This window comes from Equus przewalskii, chromosome 10 (genome assembly GCF_037783145.1).
Source record: "Equus przewalskii isolate Varuska chromosome 10, EquPr2, whole genome shotgun sequence".
NCBI lineage: Eukaryota > Metazoa > Chordata > Mammalia > Perissodactyla > Equidae > Equus > Equus przewalskii.
Genome location: NC_091840.1, coordinates 14,686,383 through 14,706,441, shown reverse-complemented (window position 1 = coordinate 14,706,441; position 20,059 = coordinate 14,686,383). Strand labels below are relative to the sequence as shown.

At 36.9% G+C, this 20,059-nt stretch overlaps 1 protein-coding gene across 35 annotated transcripts in view; it reads right to left on the bottom strand.

Moving 5' to 3' along the window:
• The window catches only part of BPTF (bromodomain PHD finger transcription factor), a 141,520-nt gene that overhangs the window by 53,134 nt on the left and 68,327 nt on the right, over positions 1-20,059 (bottom strand). For 30 of the 35 annotated variants that reach the window (XM_070561550.1, XM_070561539.1, XM_070561548.1 and 27 more), the window contains 6 exons: positions 18,521-18,709; positions 14,041-14,228; positions 12,434-12,789; positions 11,846-11,977; positions 1,771-1,900; positions 1,235-1,373 (listed from right to left, as the gene is read on the bottom strand). In XM_070561550.1, the coding sequence (XP_070417651.1) occupies positions 1,235-1,373; positions 1,771-1,900; positions 11,846-11,977; positions 12,434-12,789; positions 14,041-14,228; positions 18,521-18,709 (1,134 nt within the window). The remainder of the gene's footprint in view (positions 1-1,234; positions 1,374-1,770; positions 1,901-11,845; positions 11,978-12,433; positions 12,790-14,040; positions 14,229-18,520; positions 18,710-20,059) is intronic. The other 5 variants (XM_070561545.1, XM_070561553.1, XM_070561570.1 and 2 more) reach the window with 2 other exon arrangements.

Sequence of the window (20,059 nt, the reverse complement as noted above, 5' to 3'; positions counted from 1 at the left end):
CTATGCTAAAGAAAAGAGATACAAAATAAATTTGCAAAAGCCTAAGTATTTTGCATATTGATAATCTGGGTTTTATTACACAGGTGAAACCACATCAGACAGAATTAAAAAAGTTCTCTATAATTCTAAGTGCTATATGGGTAACTGGAGCAACAAAATGGTAATAAAAAAATTGTAACTATCTTTTGGAATTTATTGTAACGGACAATTAGCTTGAATATCATCAGATAATAATAGAACGGAATATTGACTATTTCTATTTAGCAAATAGAAGGATTTATTGAGCATCTACTATGTGCAAGACGCTCCTAGTTCCTATAAAATAAATTCTAGTGAGCCTTATAAAACACATATTTGTTCGTTAAGAGGTAATCAAAAGATAAATTTCCCAAATTAAGAGTTTCAAAAATCTACCAGTCTGGGTTTCACCAGAACCATTCACCAGCAAGCCAAATCCGTTAGCTCACTATGTATACAGTACTTATTTGGGACTATAGCATAGGCTTCACAGGAAAGGACACATCACATCATAAATGAGCAAATTATATTGCATAGTGAACAGAACTACTTTTGAAAATTGCTTAGATAACAAAGGAAAGACGGCACAGTAGAGTGCAAAAGGGCAATGGAAGCCAGAAAACATGGGTTTCAGCTAGGATTCTATCACTCCATCTGTGTGAACTTCACTATGTTGCTTAACATCTTCTTGAAATAATTTGCTCGTGTAACATGAGTTTCAAAATATGTGGTCTCTTAAAACAGCAGCTCACCTCCAGAGTTCTGTGATTCTAAATACCAAAGTCATTATCCAGGAGCATAAATTGGGTTAGTACCTCATTTATGTGATAGTGTTACAGAAGCCTCTAACACTTGTTTCTGGTTTTGTGTGCTACAAGGCTGAGGTCATCAGACATGTGAGTTCTCAAGAAGTCAAGCAGTACTGAATTTAAGATTTCAAAAGAAAAATTAGGTGGCTGAGGCCTTTTTTTAAAAAAACAAGTTCTATTCTCTCATCTTTCTTTAACTGAAATCCTAGACATCAAAATCCTGTGAATAAAGGTAACTTAAAAATTTTTAAAGTGTATATAATTAATAAACTACATTAGTAATTTTGCATGTTCTACAAATTTCAGAAAAACACTTTTATCCAAAATATGGTTAATATACTACAAATTCATAAGAAATAATACAAATCAGAAAGAATTATGCAGGAAAAATAACTTCAATTACTTACTTCCTTCTAATGACTTTCTGTAATTCACATTAGTATTGCCTGGCAATTTAGGAACAAACCTATAAACATGAGTTTTACTAATCCAGCTCCAACCACCATATCCTGTTACTCTGTATTCCTCTCCTTTTTGTTTCCAAACCTGGTGTAAATGAAAACATTCTGATTAAATAAGAAGAGAATGCTTATAAAGCATACGTGGATTTAGACATTTTTACCAAAATAGATCAACAGTCAGGCAAATTAATTAAATTTATCAATTTTATTTTCACTGAGACTCAAAGACTTACCAAAAAAACTCAATACTTCTTTCTAATATGAAAAATCTAACACAGTTTTCCAACAACTTCAACAAATAGGTCTAATGACTCACCCATATTCTAAGATAAACCCATGCTTACAAAACTGGTAGTTTGGTTCAACCAGAGTAATTAAAAGATTGTGTCAATAGCAAAACAAAATGATTAAATATTCAAAGTTGCAGAACAGAAGTCTCAGAAATGGCTAACACTATTTTAAATGATTATAATAAAAATTACCTGATGTTTAACTGGAAATGTATATTTTACCCATGTAGCCTGTTGCATTGTTTCTTCCTCTTCCTGTTTTTTCTCTTTTTTTTTGACTTTCTCTTTTTCTTCTCTTTCAATTGATGTCATCCTGTGTAACCTAAGAATATATGGATAGAAAGACAGAATTACATTTATCTTTGAAAAATAAAAAAGATAAAAGTATAGCACTGAAAATAAGGAAGATAAAAACAAAGAATGGTTAGCATTTATAATCCCACAACCTCGACAACCCCAACTCATAAAAATAAGTAGATGTATAATTCTATAATGGGAAAAATCAAACAGTAGAAAAAGGCAAAAACCAAAACACGCTACCCTTCCCATATGCCTCCCCACAAGAAATACACTCACTTATGCCTTATTCCTGAAACATTCCATGCATACACCAACATTATCTTTACACAAAACGGATATTAGATGGCAAACACGACAGTTTTTAATCAATGAATAATTACACTAGGAGATCTTTCCATACCACAAGACACAGACCTTTTTAAAGAATTAAATAATAAACCACTGCATGGACATAAGTATAAGTTACTGAACCACTTCCCTATTAAAGAGAATACTTTATTTCCTTCCCCAAAAAAGACCAACAAATCCAAAAACTTTTATTTGATCAATCCGTATTTCTGATTCTTTCTATCTAGCACTGGGGATTTTAAAGGCTTCACAGGGTTCACTAACAGGATTCAGGCTTCCTACACCCTCAGAGAATGGGACCACATGCTTCCTGCTTTGGGGTGAGGGGAAGGGCTGGGAAGGAAGGACCATATTTGTTAGGCATCAAGCTCAGGCATGAGGACAAGCCACACTCTTTTTCCAGGCAGGAGAACAGTTATGACTGCACTCGGCAGTAAGGAGATGGGCGGGCCTGTGGTGAGGCTCTACATTAAGGTGATTACACTACATGTTTGTAAATGGGACTACTTCCCATAAACCGTCACACTAACCAAAACCTACGAAGGGAGAAGCCCCTGTCTCTAACAGCTCTAGTGGTAGAAGAAACGCTTTTTGTCACACCCTACCCAGATGTAGCCAATTTCGCAAGCATGGCTATATGGAATAAACAAAGAGATCTTTTCTCAATTTGGGGTAAGGGGAGGTGCTAGACAGAAGTGAGAGAGAATTTAATTCTTTTTATTTCCATCCCTCTACCAAAAACTCCCTTATCTATTAACCTATCTCCATTTTCAAGAAAGCTTTGTGTCCCTGTGACTAGAGGACCCTAGAATCTAGCCTCCCCCAGGCAAAGGGTTCCTGCCTATTCACTGCACACAATGAGTATAGCAAACATTCTTCATTCTCTCACAACTGACAGCAGGAGCGGAAACGGAGTGCATTCTCATCCAGGACAAGCTTACTGACTCAAATATCATCGACCTGCCACTACTCTTGGAACCACAGTGCGGGGCACGCTCTGGAGGCACAGCATGGTGGATAACCTGACCACCTGAGCCCAGCAGAGTGAGGAGGGAGTGACTGAGCCAGGACCAAGCAATATTTCTCAACAGAGTTTTTGTGGGCTTAGCTTTAAACACCTCTGAGAGGCCAGGTCCAGCACAGCAACTGAGCCATCTTCACTGACAGTGGCCAGGAACGAAGCGCTGTGTGGGGAGAACACCAGTGCAGTGACACTCTGGGAGCTCACAGCTGGGCACTCAGCTTGTGCTCTTGGTGTTCACCCCGGAAACAGGTCCAATTTCATCACCAAATACAAAGGCTTCACACTTTGCTGAGGATGCCAGGCCAGTGAGCTTGTATTATAGCTAATCTGTGATGTTAGCTGTCTCAGAGTAAATTCTATTGTTTTCACTGCCACCAAGACAATCCTTACGGGGAAAGACAGCAACAAAGGTGAGCTCCAAAAGAATTCAATTCCATTTGTTAGAGCAGAAATCCTGGCTACTTCTGGCAGCCCAGAGGCCCCAGGAAGGAAGGTCCATCAGGCCAGTACTGTGCAGCCTCTAGCTGCTACGCCGTACTGGTGGGCGCACTGGGTGGCAGGTGTTCCTTCCACATCTCCACAGTTCAGCTGAGAGCTGGACAAGGAGGAAGAACTAAGCTTCAGCTCCACTCCTCATCTCCACAGGGTGCCCAGGGTTTTGTTGTGTTTGTTTTGCTATTATAAATAAAACTGCGATAAACAATGTTTTATGTCTTTCTCAGTAAACTTGAGGAGCATCTTCCTATGTTCCCGAGTGGTGCGATGGCCGAGTCTAAAGGTATTTAAAATGCTGACAGCGCCAAATTGCTCTTCAGAACTGTACACTTCACACGCCAATTATAAACCCATAATTATAAAGCCACTCTCCTTTCCCATACCTTCACTCATGTTAGTATCAAACTTCTACATTAGCCCAATTGACAGATAAGAAATACTATCCCATGGTGTTCATTTACATTTCTTTATTATGAGAGAAGTAACCATTTTTTTTATGTCTACTGGCCTTTCATATTTATTTTTCTGCAAAATGACTGTTCAAATCCTTTGTCTTGTCTGTACTGGACTATTAGTCCTTTTCATCTATAAAAGATCTTTGCCAATTACGGAAATTTTCCATTGTGGTGCAAATATTTTTCCTCAGTTTGTCATCTGTCTTTTGAGTTTGATTATAATATTATTTTTCCACTCAGAATTTTAAATACATATATCCACTCTTTTCCTTTATGGCATCTGGGTTTTATATCTGTTTAAAAAGAAAGTATCACAACAAAAACAAATTAATCCATGCTTTCTTAAGTTTTTTTGTTACTTTAAGAGTATGGTTTTAAAAAAAAATCTTCATTTATCTGAAAGTTTCTGCTGAAGCAAGGATCTAGGTGATATTCTCCCCAAATATGCCCTCTTTCCTTCTCAGACATGCAATGCTATCACAGCTAGATTCCCACATGTTTAGGTCTGTTTCTGGATTATCTGTTTGATTCCACTGCTCTACTTCTGCAGTACAAATTATTTTGATTACTGTAGCTTCAAAAGACGTTCTAAGACCTATTTGCTTTTTTTCTGATCCCTACCTCCCTTTTCTTGTGCATTCATTTTTCTAGATGAAATATTAGTATCATTTTGGCCAAGCCTCCCTGACCCTCAAGGAGGGAAACCCTATTCACAATGCAAAAGAATACTAATTTTGTTTTTTTTTTTTGGTTTTTTTTTGTTTTTTAAAGATTTTATTTTTTCCTTTTTCTCCCCAAAGCCCCCCGGTACATAGTTGTATATTCTTTGTTGTGGGTTCTTCTAGTTGTGGCATGTGGGACGCCGCCTCAGCGTGGTTCGACGAGCAGTGTCATGTCCGCGCCCAGGATTCGAACCAACGAAACACTGGGCCGCCTGCAGCAGAGCGCGCGAACTTAACCGCTCGGCCACGGGGCCAGCCCCAAAAGAATACTAATTTTGATAGATTAAATTAATATACATTAATATAATGCATGGCATGTTTAGAAAAGGAAATATACGTTATCTATGCATATGATATACCTTTTCATTTACTCAAAGTATCCTTTATATCTTTAAGTAAAGTTTTAATGATTTCTTTGGATGATCCTGAATGTTTCCTGTTAAATTTATTCCTAGTTGTCTGAGGGTCTTTTTTGTTGTTGCTAGGGTCTTTTCTTTCATTATAATTTTTAAAAATATGTAAAATGTAACCAGGTTAAGAAACAGAACTTTATCAATAATGAATACATCTGAAGCTAGTGTGTCCCACTCCCAGACAGTCGCTATCCTGACTTTTGTTTTATCCTTCCCTTGCTCTTCATTATAGTTTTACCAGCTATGTGTGTATCTCAAACAGTATAAAGTTTGGCTTTTAAAAGCTCAGTAGTAAGAATAAAGCTACAGTCACATATAACTTAATGATGGGCATACCTTCTGAGAAATGCATTGCTAGGTGATTTCATCGTTGTGCAAACATGGTAGAGTGCACTTACACAAATCCAGATGGTATAGCCTACTATACCTCTGGGCTGTATGCTACTAATCTTATGGGACTACCATCATATGTGCAGTCTGTCAACTGAAATGTCGCTATGCGGCACACGACTGTAGCTGCATGAGCAAAAGAGCAACACTGTTACTATTAAAGGAGGGTTCCCAGGAAAAAATAAACCTGCCTCTCTCTGGGTCACCGTTTACAAGTTTACAAGAGTCTCTTCTGGTGAAATCAGAGGGCGAGGTCATGAGCAAGGGCCAGAAGACAGCGGGCTCATCACCTTCAGGGCATCTGGCAAGACTGTGTAAATGGGTACAGTGCAGAGATAGGATCCAAAGCTGATGGCTCTGTACTCCCCGCTTTCGTGTCTTTTGAGGATTCTAGGGTGTAAGTGGTGAAAATGCTCAGTTCTCCCCCACTGACCTGGGTAGGTTACCATTTGTCCACCTGCATTACTACTTCCATAGTTTTACTGGGGCTTATTCTCTGCTGCTCCCCTTGTCCCTGTGGGTTTATGCTTAAAAAAAATCTCTTTGCCATAGTTTTAGTGAAGTTCAGCAGGGAGCAAAATTAAATGTGTTTATTCAATTAGTTATTTTAATTCAGAACGCCCAGTGTATTTTCTACATGGTTACTATTTGTGTACATAAAACCTATTGTTCAGTACGGTAGCCAGCTTATTTAATTTCATATTGTTTCTGACAGTTTTTCAGTCAATTTTCTTGAGTTTAAGTACATAATTACATCAAATAATTGTTCCTGTATCTGCCAATATATGTATGTTGTACTTCTCTTGGCAAATTGCAATGGCTAATACTTTTAAGAAGTTAAAAGACAGCAGTGATAGTGAGCATCTTTGTCCCGTTCCACCTGAATGTTAATGCTTCAAGAGCCTCGCCAAAAAGCAAAGCATGATTATTTGATTTGAAATACATCTTTAAAAAATAAAGACTATTAATCTATTCCTACTTAACTCAAGTTTTCTTTTTAAAACAAGAATTAATAATGAACTTATACCTTCTTAATAAACAAATACCTTCTTGGCATCTAATGTGATGATCAAAGTTTTCTTTCTTTGACTTCTTAAAATAGCACGGTATGAATAATGTCTTAAGAAAGGACAAATCTTCCACGCCTACTGGAAGCCAATTTAGCCATGGTTTATTATTCTTTTAATTTACTCTGGAATACATTTGCTAATGTTTTGTTTAATATTTCTTGAATGCACTCTATTTGCTATTTATTATTAATCAATGGTAAATACTAACAAAGGAGATAGGGCCATAATTTTCTATTTATCTATTTCTATTTATCAAGTTTTATAACAGTTTGATACCAACAGAAATAATAATCTGCAAGATTTCCTTCTTTTTCTATTTTATGGAAGAGTTTAAATAGAATTGTTTTCTGAAATTTGAAGGACTTGCTTATGAAATCATCTGGTCCTGCCCACCTCCTTACTGATAGGTGCAGCAACATCCTTTAAACGGAACCAGAAATCCTCTTCCTCCCTGAGGAAAAAGCGTAGCCTGTGCCCTACTGTCCAATGACTGAGATCAGTGGGGCTCCTCCACCCCAACCCTTCCCCCACCCAAAAGGAGGAACCCAATGGCACCCTTTCTCTGTGGATGAAGGAAGCCTAAATGCGATGTTAGTGGACTCTGCGAAGGTCTAAAATCCCCAGTACCAGTGGGAGAAAACCAGAAATATTGCTTGATATGTTCCCTTTTTTATTCTTGATCTTGGTTATTTGTGCTTTCTCCTTTTTTCCCCCTTTCTTTCCTGATAATCTCATGAGATGTTTATAAATTATAATATTATCTAAGGTATGTTTGTTTTCTATTTCATCAAATATTTAATATTTGGTATTTCTTAATATTTCCTTTCTTTGGGTTGACTCCTTGAGATGTATGCTTAGCTAATTAATTTGCAGTTTTTCTTTTCTAATCTAAGCATTGAAAGCTACCAATTTTCCCTGGGTAAACTTTAGCTACATCTCACAAATTTCAATATATGTAGCATTCTCATGAACATTCAATTAAAAAAGTTTTCTAGTTTCAAATATGATTTTTCTTTGTCCAATTGTTATTTACTTAGAAGTAAATTTCTTAAGTTGTAAGCATACAGCCCTTGCATTTCCTTAAACTTTTATCAAATGTCTACATCCCTAAACAATATTGTAACATTATATTAGCATACACACTTTTAAACTTTACATAAATGGAATCACATTATACGTACTTTTTAGAAAAACAATTGTTTTCACTCTGTTGGACACTTGTGAGACTCACTTTTATTGCGACTTGCTACTCTTGTGTTTTTTCAATGCTGTATAATAGTCCATTCAAGAATCACACAATGTAAACATGTCTGATTATGGGCATTTAGGGATTGTTACCAAATTTCCCTGTTACAAAATATTATAAGGAACACCTTTCTACACATCTTTTTTGTTTGTTTGTTTGTTTTTTGTTTTTTTTTTGGAGGAAGATTAGCCCTCAGCTAACTACTGCCAGTCCTCCTCTTTTTGCTGAGGAAGCCTGGCTCTGAGCTAACATCCGTGCCCATCTTCCTCTAGTTTATACGTGGGACGCCTACCACAGCATGGCTGCCAAGCAGTGCCATGTCCGCACCCGGGATCCGAACCAGCGAACCCCGGGCCGCAGAGAAGCGGAACGTGCGAACTTAACCGCTGCGCCACCAGGCCGGCCCCCTTTCTACACATCTTTTCACATACAGATGTAAGGTTCTGTTAAGGTATTCGATTAGGAGTAGAACTGCATTTTCAACTTTGTTTTACAAAACTCTTCTCTAACATGGTTGCAGCAACCATTACACTGGTTGTTCTTTTATCAGCAACGTATCACAATTCTCTTCCTATTATGTCACATATTTGCCAGTACTCTTTAAATTTCTGACAGTCTGATGTATGTGAAATAAAAGCCCCTAGTTTTAACGTGCATTTACCTATACTTACCAAGTATCTTTCCAAGTTCCTTGGCTATTTGTGTTTCCTCCTCTTTTAATTATCTTTGTAACTTTGGCCTTTTTTCCCTAAATGGTTTTATTTTTTTCTTATTGAACTGTAGAGTTCATGAACATATTGTGTATACTATTTTTTGATTATAGTATAATAAAACAATAAAAATATCTTTAACCAGTCTGTGATTCAGTCTTTTAGGATGATACATTATTACAAAACTCAAACAACAGACAACAACCCACTGTTTACCGATATATACATATGTAATAAAACTATATAGTAAAAGGAAGGGTCTAACACAAACTTAAAAATTATGGTTACCTCTCAGGAGAGGCAAGGTAATGCGAATGGAAAGCAGCTGCAATAACGATAATGTCCTTTTTTTTAAATTGGGTGGCGAATTCACAGGTGTTCATTCTATTATTACCCATTATAGCTTATATATTACATACAATCTTATGTTTATACCACATATTAAACATAAAAAAGGAAAGTCACTTGTAATATGTGCAGACACACAGACACATATGCACATTCATTCTCATCTAATAAATAACATGCTTATAAGTGCAAGAAATAATGCCCATCTTAGGTATGTTTTGGAAGATAGTGAATGAATCAGGAAGGAAAGAAAACAATCAAGAGAGAGAGAAAAGGAAGGAAGTATGAAAGGGAAGGAGGAAGAAGGAAAGAGTACAAGGAAAGGGAGACAAAGAGAGAGAGATGGAAGGGAAAAGAGAAGTGGAAGAAGAGAGAGGGAGGGAACTTCCTTTACTCCGAGGTCATAAAGATAATCTCTTTATTTTTTTCTTGGATTTTTAAAGTTTTGCTTTTCACATTTAGGATTTACTCTACCTGGAACACTGCATATGATACAAAGAATGGAACCCAATTTTCCACCGTATGGATAAGTGATTGCCTCATCACCTTTTATTGACTCGTTCATCCTTTCTAATGCCACCTCTATCATATATTATATTTCCATATATGGGTTGGTTTCTTTCTGGACTGTTTATTCTGTGCCACTGGTCTATTTGTTTATCTTTGCATCTATAGCACAGTATTATTATAGGTACCCCAAGTGGGTTTTGTTACCTGGTAGGGCAAGTCATTCCACCTTGTCCTTCAAATTTAGCTTTTCTTTTATTGCCTCTTTCCATATAATTTTTTTTTTTGGAGGAAGATTAGCCCTGAGCTAACTACTACTAATCCTCCTCCTTTTGCTGAGGAAGATTGGCCCTGAGCTAACATCCATGCCCATCTTCCTCTACTTTATAAGTGGGACACCTACCACAACATGGCTTTTGTCAAGCAGTGCCATGTCCACACCCGGGATCCAAACTGGTGAACCCCAGGCCACCGAGAAGCGGAACGTGTGCACTTAACCACTGTGCCACCGGGCCAGCCCCTCTAATTTGTTAAAAATTCAGTGTGTTCTATTTTATCTCACCTCATCATATTAAAAAAGAGTTCTTTTATATTTCAGATGTGTCATTCTAATACAATTCATGATCTAATTGTATAACTTTAAGTAACATGTTTAGAAGACTAGTCATAATGACAAGCAAGGAAGAACAAAACAAAAACCTCTATTTTTTTTAAACAGCTGCATTCCATTTTCCATTAGAATGTTCACTCTTTAGAAGCAAATTTATGAACAGTATCATCTATTCCTTTTAAGCTACGTTTGAGTATTGGAGCTTTATTTAGTAACACTGGGCTTAGCTCTAGTTCTTGAAGCATTGATCTCTGCCACCAGAGACATGGCTGCTTGATCCACCAACTAAGTTTCAGGATAATCACGGAATAGATGAATTGTTGGGACCGAATGGTTTTGGGCAAATCTGGAGGTAAATGCAAGATGAAAAAACAGAAATATGGAGTATTGCCTCACACATGCCTCTGACTCTCCTTGTGCTTTACCCTGATAAAGGAGGGCAGTAAGAAGCAGAATAAAGGTGTGCCCCTCCTTTAGCTCCTCTCTCCCAGGATGCACAGGCTAGGATACCTTCCCTGAACCTGCCTTTTTATCCTAGGAAGAACTAAGCCCATTCCATTCCATTTGTGGAAGCCTCTACTGGTAGCAGCAATTATATTCAACAGGAGGGAGAAAAGAGAAAAAAAAAAGTATCCACAAGATTTATGTGGGGAAAACACCAAAGAAAATTGGGAGAAACCCTTAACACATGCAAAATGTTTAGTAGGCATAAATTTATTTTTCTTAAAAAACTTTTCATTATAAGATAAAACACAGATGTAGAAAGAAACACAAATATATTTACATTAAAAAATTTACAGGGCCAGCCCCGTGGCCGAGTGGTTAAGTTCGTGTGCTCCGCTTCAGCGGCCCAGGGTTTCGCCCGTTAGGACCCTGGGCGCAGACATGGCACCGCTCATCAAGCCATGCTGAGGGAGCATCCCACATGCCACAACTAGAAGGACCCACAACTAAAAATACCCAACTATGTACCGGGGGCTTTGGGAGAAAAAGGAAAAATAAAATCTTTAAAAAGAAAAATTACAGAATTCTATCTTTAGAGTGGGCCCTGTAGAGGGGCAGGGAAGGTAGAATGATTGTTGTCACCCTGAATAATAATCTTTTACCATAAGCTTATCTTAGTTTGCAATAATAACTTTTTAAAAACTAACTAAAGTTAAAAAACAAATCTGATATGGCTAAAAAAGTAGATTCAAGTCACAAAATTTATCTATTCTTTTTAACTATCTCCTGGGTCTACTTAGGATCTACACGGTTTTTGGCCAGACATGCAACTCTAAACACATCAGATGCCTAGCACAGTACCTGGAACATTCTAAAAAAGATATTCAAAAAATGAGTGTTCCCAAAAAAAAAAAAAAATGAGTTCCTTCTATTCGATAAAAATGCTTTTTAAGAAAATATTTTTATTTTCATACAGCTGGTCTCTTTTGATCTTCATTAAAATCGTATGTCATAACTAAGAACTAATGTTCATTCACGTATACATCCTATCAAGGAGGAAAATGAGGCCAACAAGAGTTAAGTATTTAATATGGTCTTTTAGATACAATAACTCGCATTATTAATAGACTAATATTCCAAAAGGGAGTCTAAACACACCATTCGCAGAGCTCAGAATTCACTTACCTGGTATGTCCTAAAGATTCCCGCCATATGGGCAGCATCACAACTGGTTTAACTGCACACTCCAAAATAGCCAAAGCCAATGCAAATTCTCTGGGTTTACTACACATCTGAACTGCCTTGATCCAATTTGCCCTGTATTTCAGAAGGAAAAACAATTATTTCACTTCACTGATTTTAAATTAAAAGCATAAGAGTTGTAACTTATGATGACTCCATCTTATAGCGATGTGCTTCTAGGTTAAGCAGCTATAAATATACTGCACAGAAGCATAGATTTTGGACACTGGAAGGAATCCCAGAGGTCATTCCCAATTATCCTCCAATTCCTTAAACTTTCTACAAAGTTCTGCAACTCTGGCTGGCCTCCAACTAGTTAGGGATAAAGTCTCTGCTTCCCTGAAATCTTTCAAATGCTGGTGTTGCTTCAGTAACTTAGAAATACACTCACACCCCTAGCGCCTTCAGCATTCTGCTAAGCTTACTTCATTCAATTCACTGGTGATGACAGTTTAAAGTGTGCACACGCAATAATCATTTTGTAAATATTTAGTATATTCACAGTAATAAATGAACTTTAGTTTCCTTTACCTGTGTGAAGCCCAATTGGGATGAAGAAAGGATGAAGGGATATTGTTTTCCAGTTGGGTGATAGTCAGTCTCAGAGTAGATATGGTGAGAACTTTGGACCCATGGACAGAACCATTCCATTTGAACTCTCCTGCTGGAGTCAGACAGAATTTATGTGCAAGATGCCTTCTCTTATCATGATCTTCTCTGTGCTGGTGCTTATTCAAAGCAAAGGAATTGGTGGAGTATTGATTGTGGTAGACACGATACTTCCCTTCTTGACCCAACTTAAAATAATTGTTGATATTTCCTTTCATGACCACTTCCTTTTTGGTACTCAACCGTGAAATTTCTCCTTGAGAGTTAACTACCAGTACCTGATAGAGAAAATAAAAAGATTCTATTATTCATATCAAAGATGTAAATCTAACCGTCGTTCAATAATATGTAATTTATCACTCCAAATAAGATATATATCTATGACAGAATTTTTGAAGTTTAAAAGCTATGTTAAAAGTGAAAGCTACTTGTTTATAAATAAATAACCAAGATATGCCTGCAGAAAGAAAGAAAACTAATCTCTATTAAGTGCCTATTATAAGTCAGACATTAAGTACTTTCATGTTTCTCAAATATACACACGAAATTGTAGGTATAAATCATTCACCTATCATCATTTCAAGACTATAACATACAGGTTGGGGAAAAAGGAGGGCCTTATAGGTACTATTACCCAAAAAATATATCCCTAAAAATATCTTTTCTTCTGTTCTTTTATCATTCCAGCTTTAGTATAAGAGCCCATGGATACTTTAAAATAGTGTTTTCAGTCAGTCGGTCCCAATCCTTTAGTGGACTGTGAAATCAACAGTGGGCCTTATTTAATTTAGCTTTTTAAAAAATGGAGTATAATAAATAGATTCGACTAGAAGAGAAAATACCAGAGTGCTTCCCACACAGTAAGGTAAAATACCATTTCAGGAAACTTTTGAACATGTGTACGGGGTTGCTATGAAAAACGTCTTATTGAGGGTCAGAATGAAAAAGAAGCTTGAAAGTCACAGCTTTAAAGCAATTCCTGATGTTAAGAACACTGCATATTCTCGCATATCCACAGGACAAATAATTCACAGATCTGGGAGACACAGTTGTGGCCATTGTTCTGTCACCATGGCTAGCTGGGGGGCAGAATCCTAGCTTCCATCTTGCTGTTCTTCATCAGTGCTGGGATGCTGTGCTGTTCTCTGCACTATCGTCTCCTACTGAGGGGGAAGTCTCATCCTTTAGCTGCAGGCTCACCTAAAATGATTATAGCTAGAAATGAGCTAAATCATCTGCAACTCTTTAACAAAGCCCACAAATAGCCAACTCATTACCATATGTGAAAAAGAAGCTTCTATCTCTTTAAATAACATACAACAAAACTAATCATATACTAAGAAAGTATACAACCCATTTACAGCATTTCTATGCATGGAGTGAAATTTGGGTACACAACTATACTTATCACAGTATAAACCTATCACTTTTAATCTTGTTACCCACTGTACTCTTGGAAGTGGAGAAAATACAATTGAAGAGTAGGCCTATAACTTCTCACCCCTAAGAGACTTTTGTTTTAAACACACCTCTTTGCCCTCCTTAAATAATTTATTTGCTTCATGGGCTGCGGCTGCCACCTGCTGGCTCTTCAGCTGACTAAGTTTGCTGTCTGGATTCCGTAATCTGGTGATAATCCGCGTTGAACCAGATGCCCCTCTTCCACCTCCAGGAGACTCACTTATCTCCCCATTAGACTTGTCTGATTTGAAGTCACCTGTTATCAAATGAAAAGCCAAAAGTAATTGCTAACAGTAAGTAGATTATATATAATAATAACACCTTATTTATCCAAAACTCATGTCTGGTACACATATAAGATCCAGAAAGTAAACAGAAAAAGTCCTTGAATAGCCAAAGCAAATGCATTATTTTACAGAAAACTCAAACACGCCAGGTTATGTTTCAAAGCTCATATGCTAGAAAAAAGGAAGGGCTGATACAAATTTACAAGTAACAAACATAATAACTCAAAACTCACACTAATAAAATGTTGCCTTATATATATTCAATATGGATTTCTGTACAAAAAAGTAAAGAATATACTTAATTTTAGAAAGATTTCCATTGAAATTGTTTAAATACCTAATAGTTTAAAGCTTATAAACATAAAGCCAAGTGAATTTTCTAAGGAATCTAGATAATTACCTGTGTATTCAGATAATTATATATGCGAAAATCAACTGAATTAGATTTTTTTAAATATAATAAAGGCTCTCACATTTTCATAGTAACTTAATTTTAAAGTGACAGATTTAACTGCCAAGGGGCAATTTCTGCTTTCCCGTGAATCTCACTTTGGCTGAATATTTCTATACCTTCTAAAACCATCACATTACTATCCAATTTCCACTAGCCTGACAGTTGAACAAGATCTCATTTTTCTCTTCTAATATAAAGCTTTTTAAAATTAAGACAGTATGGCATTGGCAAATGAGAAACCAAACAGAAAATTTACTATAACGTATCATAAAGATGGCATTTTAAGTAGAGGGAAAAAACTGGATTGGGAAAACTGGTTATCTGTTTTGAAAAATAAAAAGTTAAGACAAGTCAGCAAACATTCATTAATTTTATCTGTTCAACATCCCTTCTTTCCTTTGGGGAGATGCTTTCCCCCTACTTCAATCACATGATTCTGCCAGGCTGCAAATCAAGTATCTTGTCCACAGTGACCGTCCCAGGATGGGCTACTTGGCCCAAGCCATTCAGCATCCTATCCCAATTTTTAAAATCTGGAGATGGAGACAGGGTCTTGGCTTTTTGTATTAGTGAGCAGAAAGCGTATAAATTAGCAGTTGGCTACTTTTACCCCACAACATGGAGAAAATTTTTTATAATAAGAGACAATAAGCCCATCATAGGGGCGGAGTGTGGGATATGGGAGGAAGACCCTTCGTAACCTCATTTGGCTCCCTGGTCAACACTGTACCCGAGGCTGTCACTACCTCTGGACTTTCCAATTGTATGAACCAATACAATTCCCTTTTTAAGTAAGTCTTGTGGATTTCTGTCACTTACAACCAATAAATTCTAAACAGTCCAGTAGAGTACCTTAAGATTTGAACCCCAAAATATGGCACTAAGTCAAGATGGGGTAGGGGTACTGGGTATCTTGCCATCCCAGGCTGGAAAGCTAGTAACCTTGGATGTGTGGTAGCAAATCACTTGGTTAGACTATCAACAATTTTCTCTTGGGTCTCAGACCATGAGTCTACACACGCTGGAGTTTTATGCCAAGAGGTTGAACTATGGTGGCTACTTCTTAGGATCATCTATAAAGTCGTACTATAAAGACTCCTTATACATTGTTTGGTCTAGGCTGGACTTCCTAAAAGAAGCAAGGGAATGGCACAGCGCTTTTAAAAAGAAGCCCCTCAATTTAGAGCCAACAATCCAATAATCCTTTGCCACTTGCTGAGTTCAGTGCAAATAAGGTAAAGAAGAGAAGACTTGAAAAGGGGCAGAGAAAGGGACCCAGGCTGAGAGTACACGTCCTTATCTAATACCCCTGCCCAAAGGCCACATTCCTCCTATTATAAAGGAATGAATCACTGCAATGCGGGCTGGAGGCAGAGGACAGAGCTACTTTACCCCAGCCTCTGTAGCTCATTATTTAATGATGTCAGGAGGCAAAATCCTACACAGACTTTATTCACACGAGGTCTAGGGCTATATTGGTCCGCTAAGCAGACAAACTGGGCAAGTAGAGAAAGTTTACCTTCAGGGACCCTGAGCCAAAGTTTCTGGACATTAGGTAATAGCTGGGTACCCAGGGAATCAACAGGGGGTGCTCATGCCAGGAAAAACTCCAAACCCGCCAAACTAGAACATATGATTCTTCAAACCTACAGCAATCCCCAGCAACCCATCCCTGAAACAGCCAGTAGGAACTAGGCTGCCGAAGCAGAACGGCCTCCAGAAGGGGGATCTAACCACATACTTCTCACTTCTTATACACACCCATCCTCCCAGAAAACCAATGGCAACCAGATTTAATGAAGAACATCCTTCACTATCAGGATAATGAATGTTACAGATAGTTAAATTCATAATTTGGCTCACGGATTGTGAGATCAACATAAGCCACATGCAAACCTTATCAAAAATAGCACACAACACACAGAAATCCCAGATACAATTACAATCACCAGATGTAATTTTGGGAATGAAGTTTCTGAAAAAGTTTCAGTTGGGCTGAGATCTTTGCCAACATGGTAGGCAGAAGTACTTGTGAATCTGAACACACGTTTCTGCTGAGCTACTAAACGGTGAAAATGTGGATATTTACTGTTTTCTCTCTTTACAGCATCCCTCTTTCTTTGGAAAACCACTCCTACCCCACTCCAATCATACACTTTTGCTGGAGCCATCAATCATAATACCTTGCCTGCCCTGGCCACAGGAGTGGGAACAATATGTCCAAGGTAGGCCACTCAAATTCGTTCCTCAAGGACTTTTGATTTGGAGCAGGAGTAAGGGCCTTGTCTTTGGGTCACAGACCTTGGAAAGATACGAATACAAACCGCTGATGTCATCTTCCCTGCACTTGGAAAAAGCCTGTCTGTATTAGGAGAGAATGAAGTTAACACACAAACATATGCAGACCCAAAATGTGAGAGGGAAAGAGAAGACAGAGTTTTGATACCTGGGGTCCAGTTAGGCCTGATGATGGCTTGGACTTACCAACTACATGAGCTAATTAGATCGCCTTTTCACTTAAGGAAGGTTAAGCTGGTTGGGTCACTTGCAACTGAAAAAGTCCTAATTAAAATACATTTCCATCTCATACGATACACAAAGTTATATTCCAGAAGGATTAAAAGCAAAGTTATAGAAGCATTATGTGAAAATACTGTAAAACATATGTATATTCTTGGGATGGGGATGGTCTTCCTTAAGACCACAAAATCCTTCCTTAAACAAAATCCAGAGAAACTCTAAAGATTGATAAATTTAACTACATAAAAATGTAAAAATTTCCATACAAGATAACAGAAAGAGTTAAAAAAACAAGAAATCATACAAGTATAGTTGTAAAATCAAAGATTAATAGCCATAATACATAAAGCATTCCTAAAACTCATTAAGGAAAAATATCAAAACTCGATAGAAAAAAATGAGTAAAAGACATGAATAAGCAATTTACAGAAAGTTCAATAAACACATGAAAAGAAACTCAATCACATTAGTAAGCAGGGATACACAAATTTTTAAATGAAATAATTTTCACCATTAGTAAAAATGTAAGAGATTGATGATGTTGAATTTAGGTGAGAGTATGATGAAAGACATATGTATGTAAATTATTGCTATAAATCCCTTTTAATGTACAATTAAGCAGTAGCCATCACTATTTTTTAAATGTACCTACCATTCGACCCAGCAATTCCATTTAACTGTTTCTATTCTGCCAGAAATACTTGCGAAAGCACACAAAGATATATGTTGAGGACGTTAAAAAGCACCACTATTTGAAATAATGAAAAAACTGTTAACAGCCTAAATGTTCATTAATAGAGAAATAGTAAATGAATTATGGTTCATCCATACTGTAGAGTATCATGCAGCAGTTAAAAAAAGAATGGATTCAATTTTCATGAAAAGATCCCCTGTATGTACTACTGAGTCAAAAAAAAGCAAGATGCAGAACAATACATGCAGAATGATCCCGTTTATGTTAAAACAAAACAAAACAAAAAAAAACCTTTTTGTAAACATACAGACGTTAGGATAACTGCACGGAGAAAGACATAAAATGTTACACACCAAATTGTTGATGGTGGTTACCTTTGGGAAGGGGGTGTGAAAAAGAAATATTTTTCCCTGTGTGCTTTTGTATTTTTTAAATAAAAACAATGAATACAAATGCTACTTGTGTTGGAAAAAAAAAAGAATAAAAAGGAAAAGAAAATCTAAATCTTCCCCACCCCCATCAAACTTTAATTTAAAAAATTAAAAATTAAAAAAATTAAAAAGCTTGCTGTAATGTATGAAGTGTATTCTTACCTATCTCTTCTTGAATAGAGACAGGTGTATGGGATTCTCTTTCTCCATTTTCAGGATCACCAGCTGCCTTAGCAGATTCACTCTGGGAGGAATTTAATTCACTGCTGCTGTTACTGTTTTCCAGATTAGGCTGGATGGAGGTAGTGGGAGCACTAGTGTTACTGCTGTCACATGTCTTGTTAGGTTCTTCTAGAAAAATAGAATATCTGATTTTTAAATTGGAAATCACATCAAAATAACTAATTGTCAGAAAAGACATTTAATTGCTTTAGGACTGAGTTACAAAGCTAGATTTTTAAAAAGAAAAGCTGCTCATGTATGAATAATGCAAAGTTCAAAAAGAAATTTCTAAGCAACACCCTATGAGTTATTGTTTAAGTCTCCTACTCTATTAACTCAGACTCTTATCACCTTAGTCTAGAGCACAAGGCAGATAATCTTTCAGATACCCCACAGCCAAAGAATAATCAAGTGATATAATTATCTCACAAAACCTATTACAGAAGTGGTTTTGTTGAGATAATCTCTCAAATCTGAAATTTATATTATTTTCAAAAAAGTATTCAAACCATATTAGAAAGAGAATTAGACAGGATTATTTATCTCTAAGGTTTTCTGCATGAATTCTATGCCCCCAAATTAACTATAAGGTAATGCCTAAGAGCTTGTCAATTTAAGAACAATTTAACAGCATCACGAAGAGCATATACACTAAAAGTACATCAAAATGTACACTACCACAAACTGAAAACCTAGGCCTCTCTGTGGAAGTTCAGAAATTAAGAGCCTTCTGCATCTCATTCTGGCCCTAACGAGATAGTCTTTAAATCAATTCCCTAAACTAAAAAGTGGGTGACAGTATATCACAAAGGCTATCCCTAATGTATAATGAGCTCCTAAATTTTTTTGAGGAAAAAACCCAACCACCTGACAGAAAAATGGGAAAATGTATGAACAGTCACAAAAGAAATGAAAATGGCCTTTAAACATATGGAAATATGCTCCCTTAATTCAAACTAAGAGAAAGGCAAAGTAAAACTATGTGGAAAAACTACTTCTCAGCTAATCAGACTGGCAAAAATCCAACTGTCACGACACTCTCAGCTGGAGGAGAGGCGGTGGGTTGAAAGGCACTCCCGCACACTGCTGTGGGAGTGCAAAATGGTGGCAGCGAATAAAAATGAACTGACAATATCTAGAAAAATTACATGTGCATTTACTCTTAACCCAGCAATCCCATGTCCAGAAATCTACCCCAAAAACACTGGCAAAAGAGCTAAATTACTTACTTAGAGAGCTATTCATTGCAGTATCATTTATAACGACAAAAGACAAGAAACAAACAAAATGTCCATCAATAGGGCACTGGGTGAATAAAAGAAATCAAGGAAATATCATGCACTATAACAAGGACTGAGGAAATCACTATATCCACATATGGAATGATCTCAAGACTAAATGTAAAAAGGTACAAAACAGTACTTACAGTAGGCTAACTTTTGTGTAAAAAGGGGAGATAAATATGAATTTATGGACATA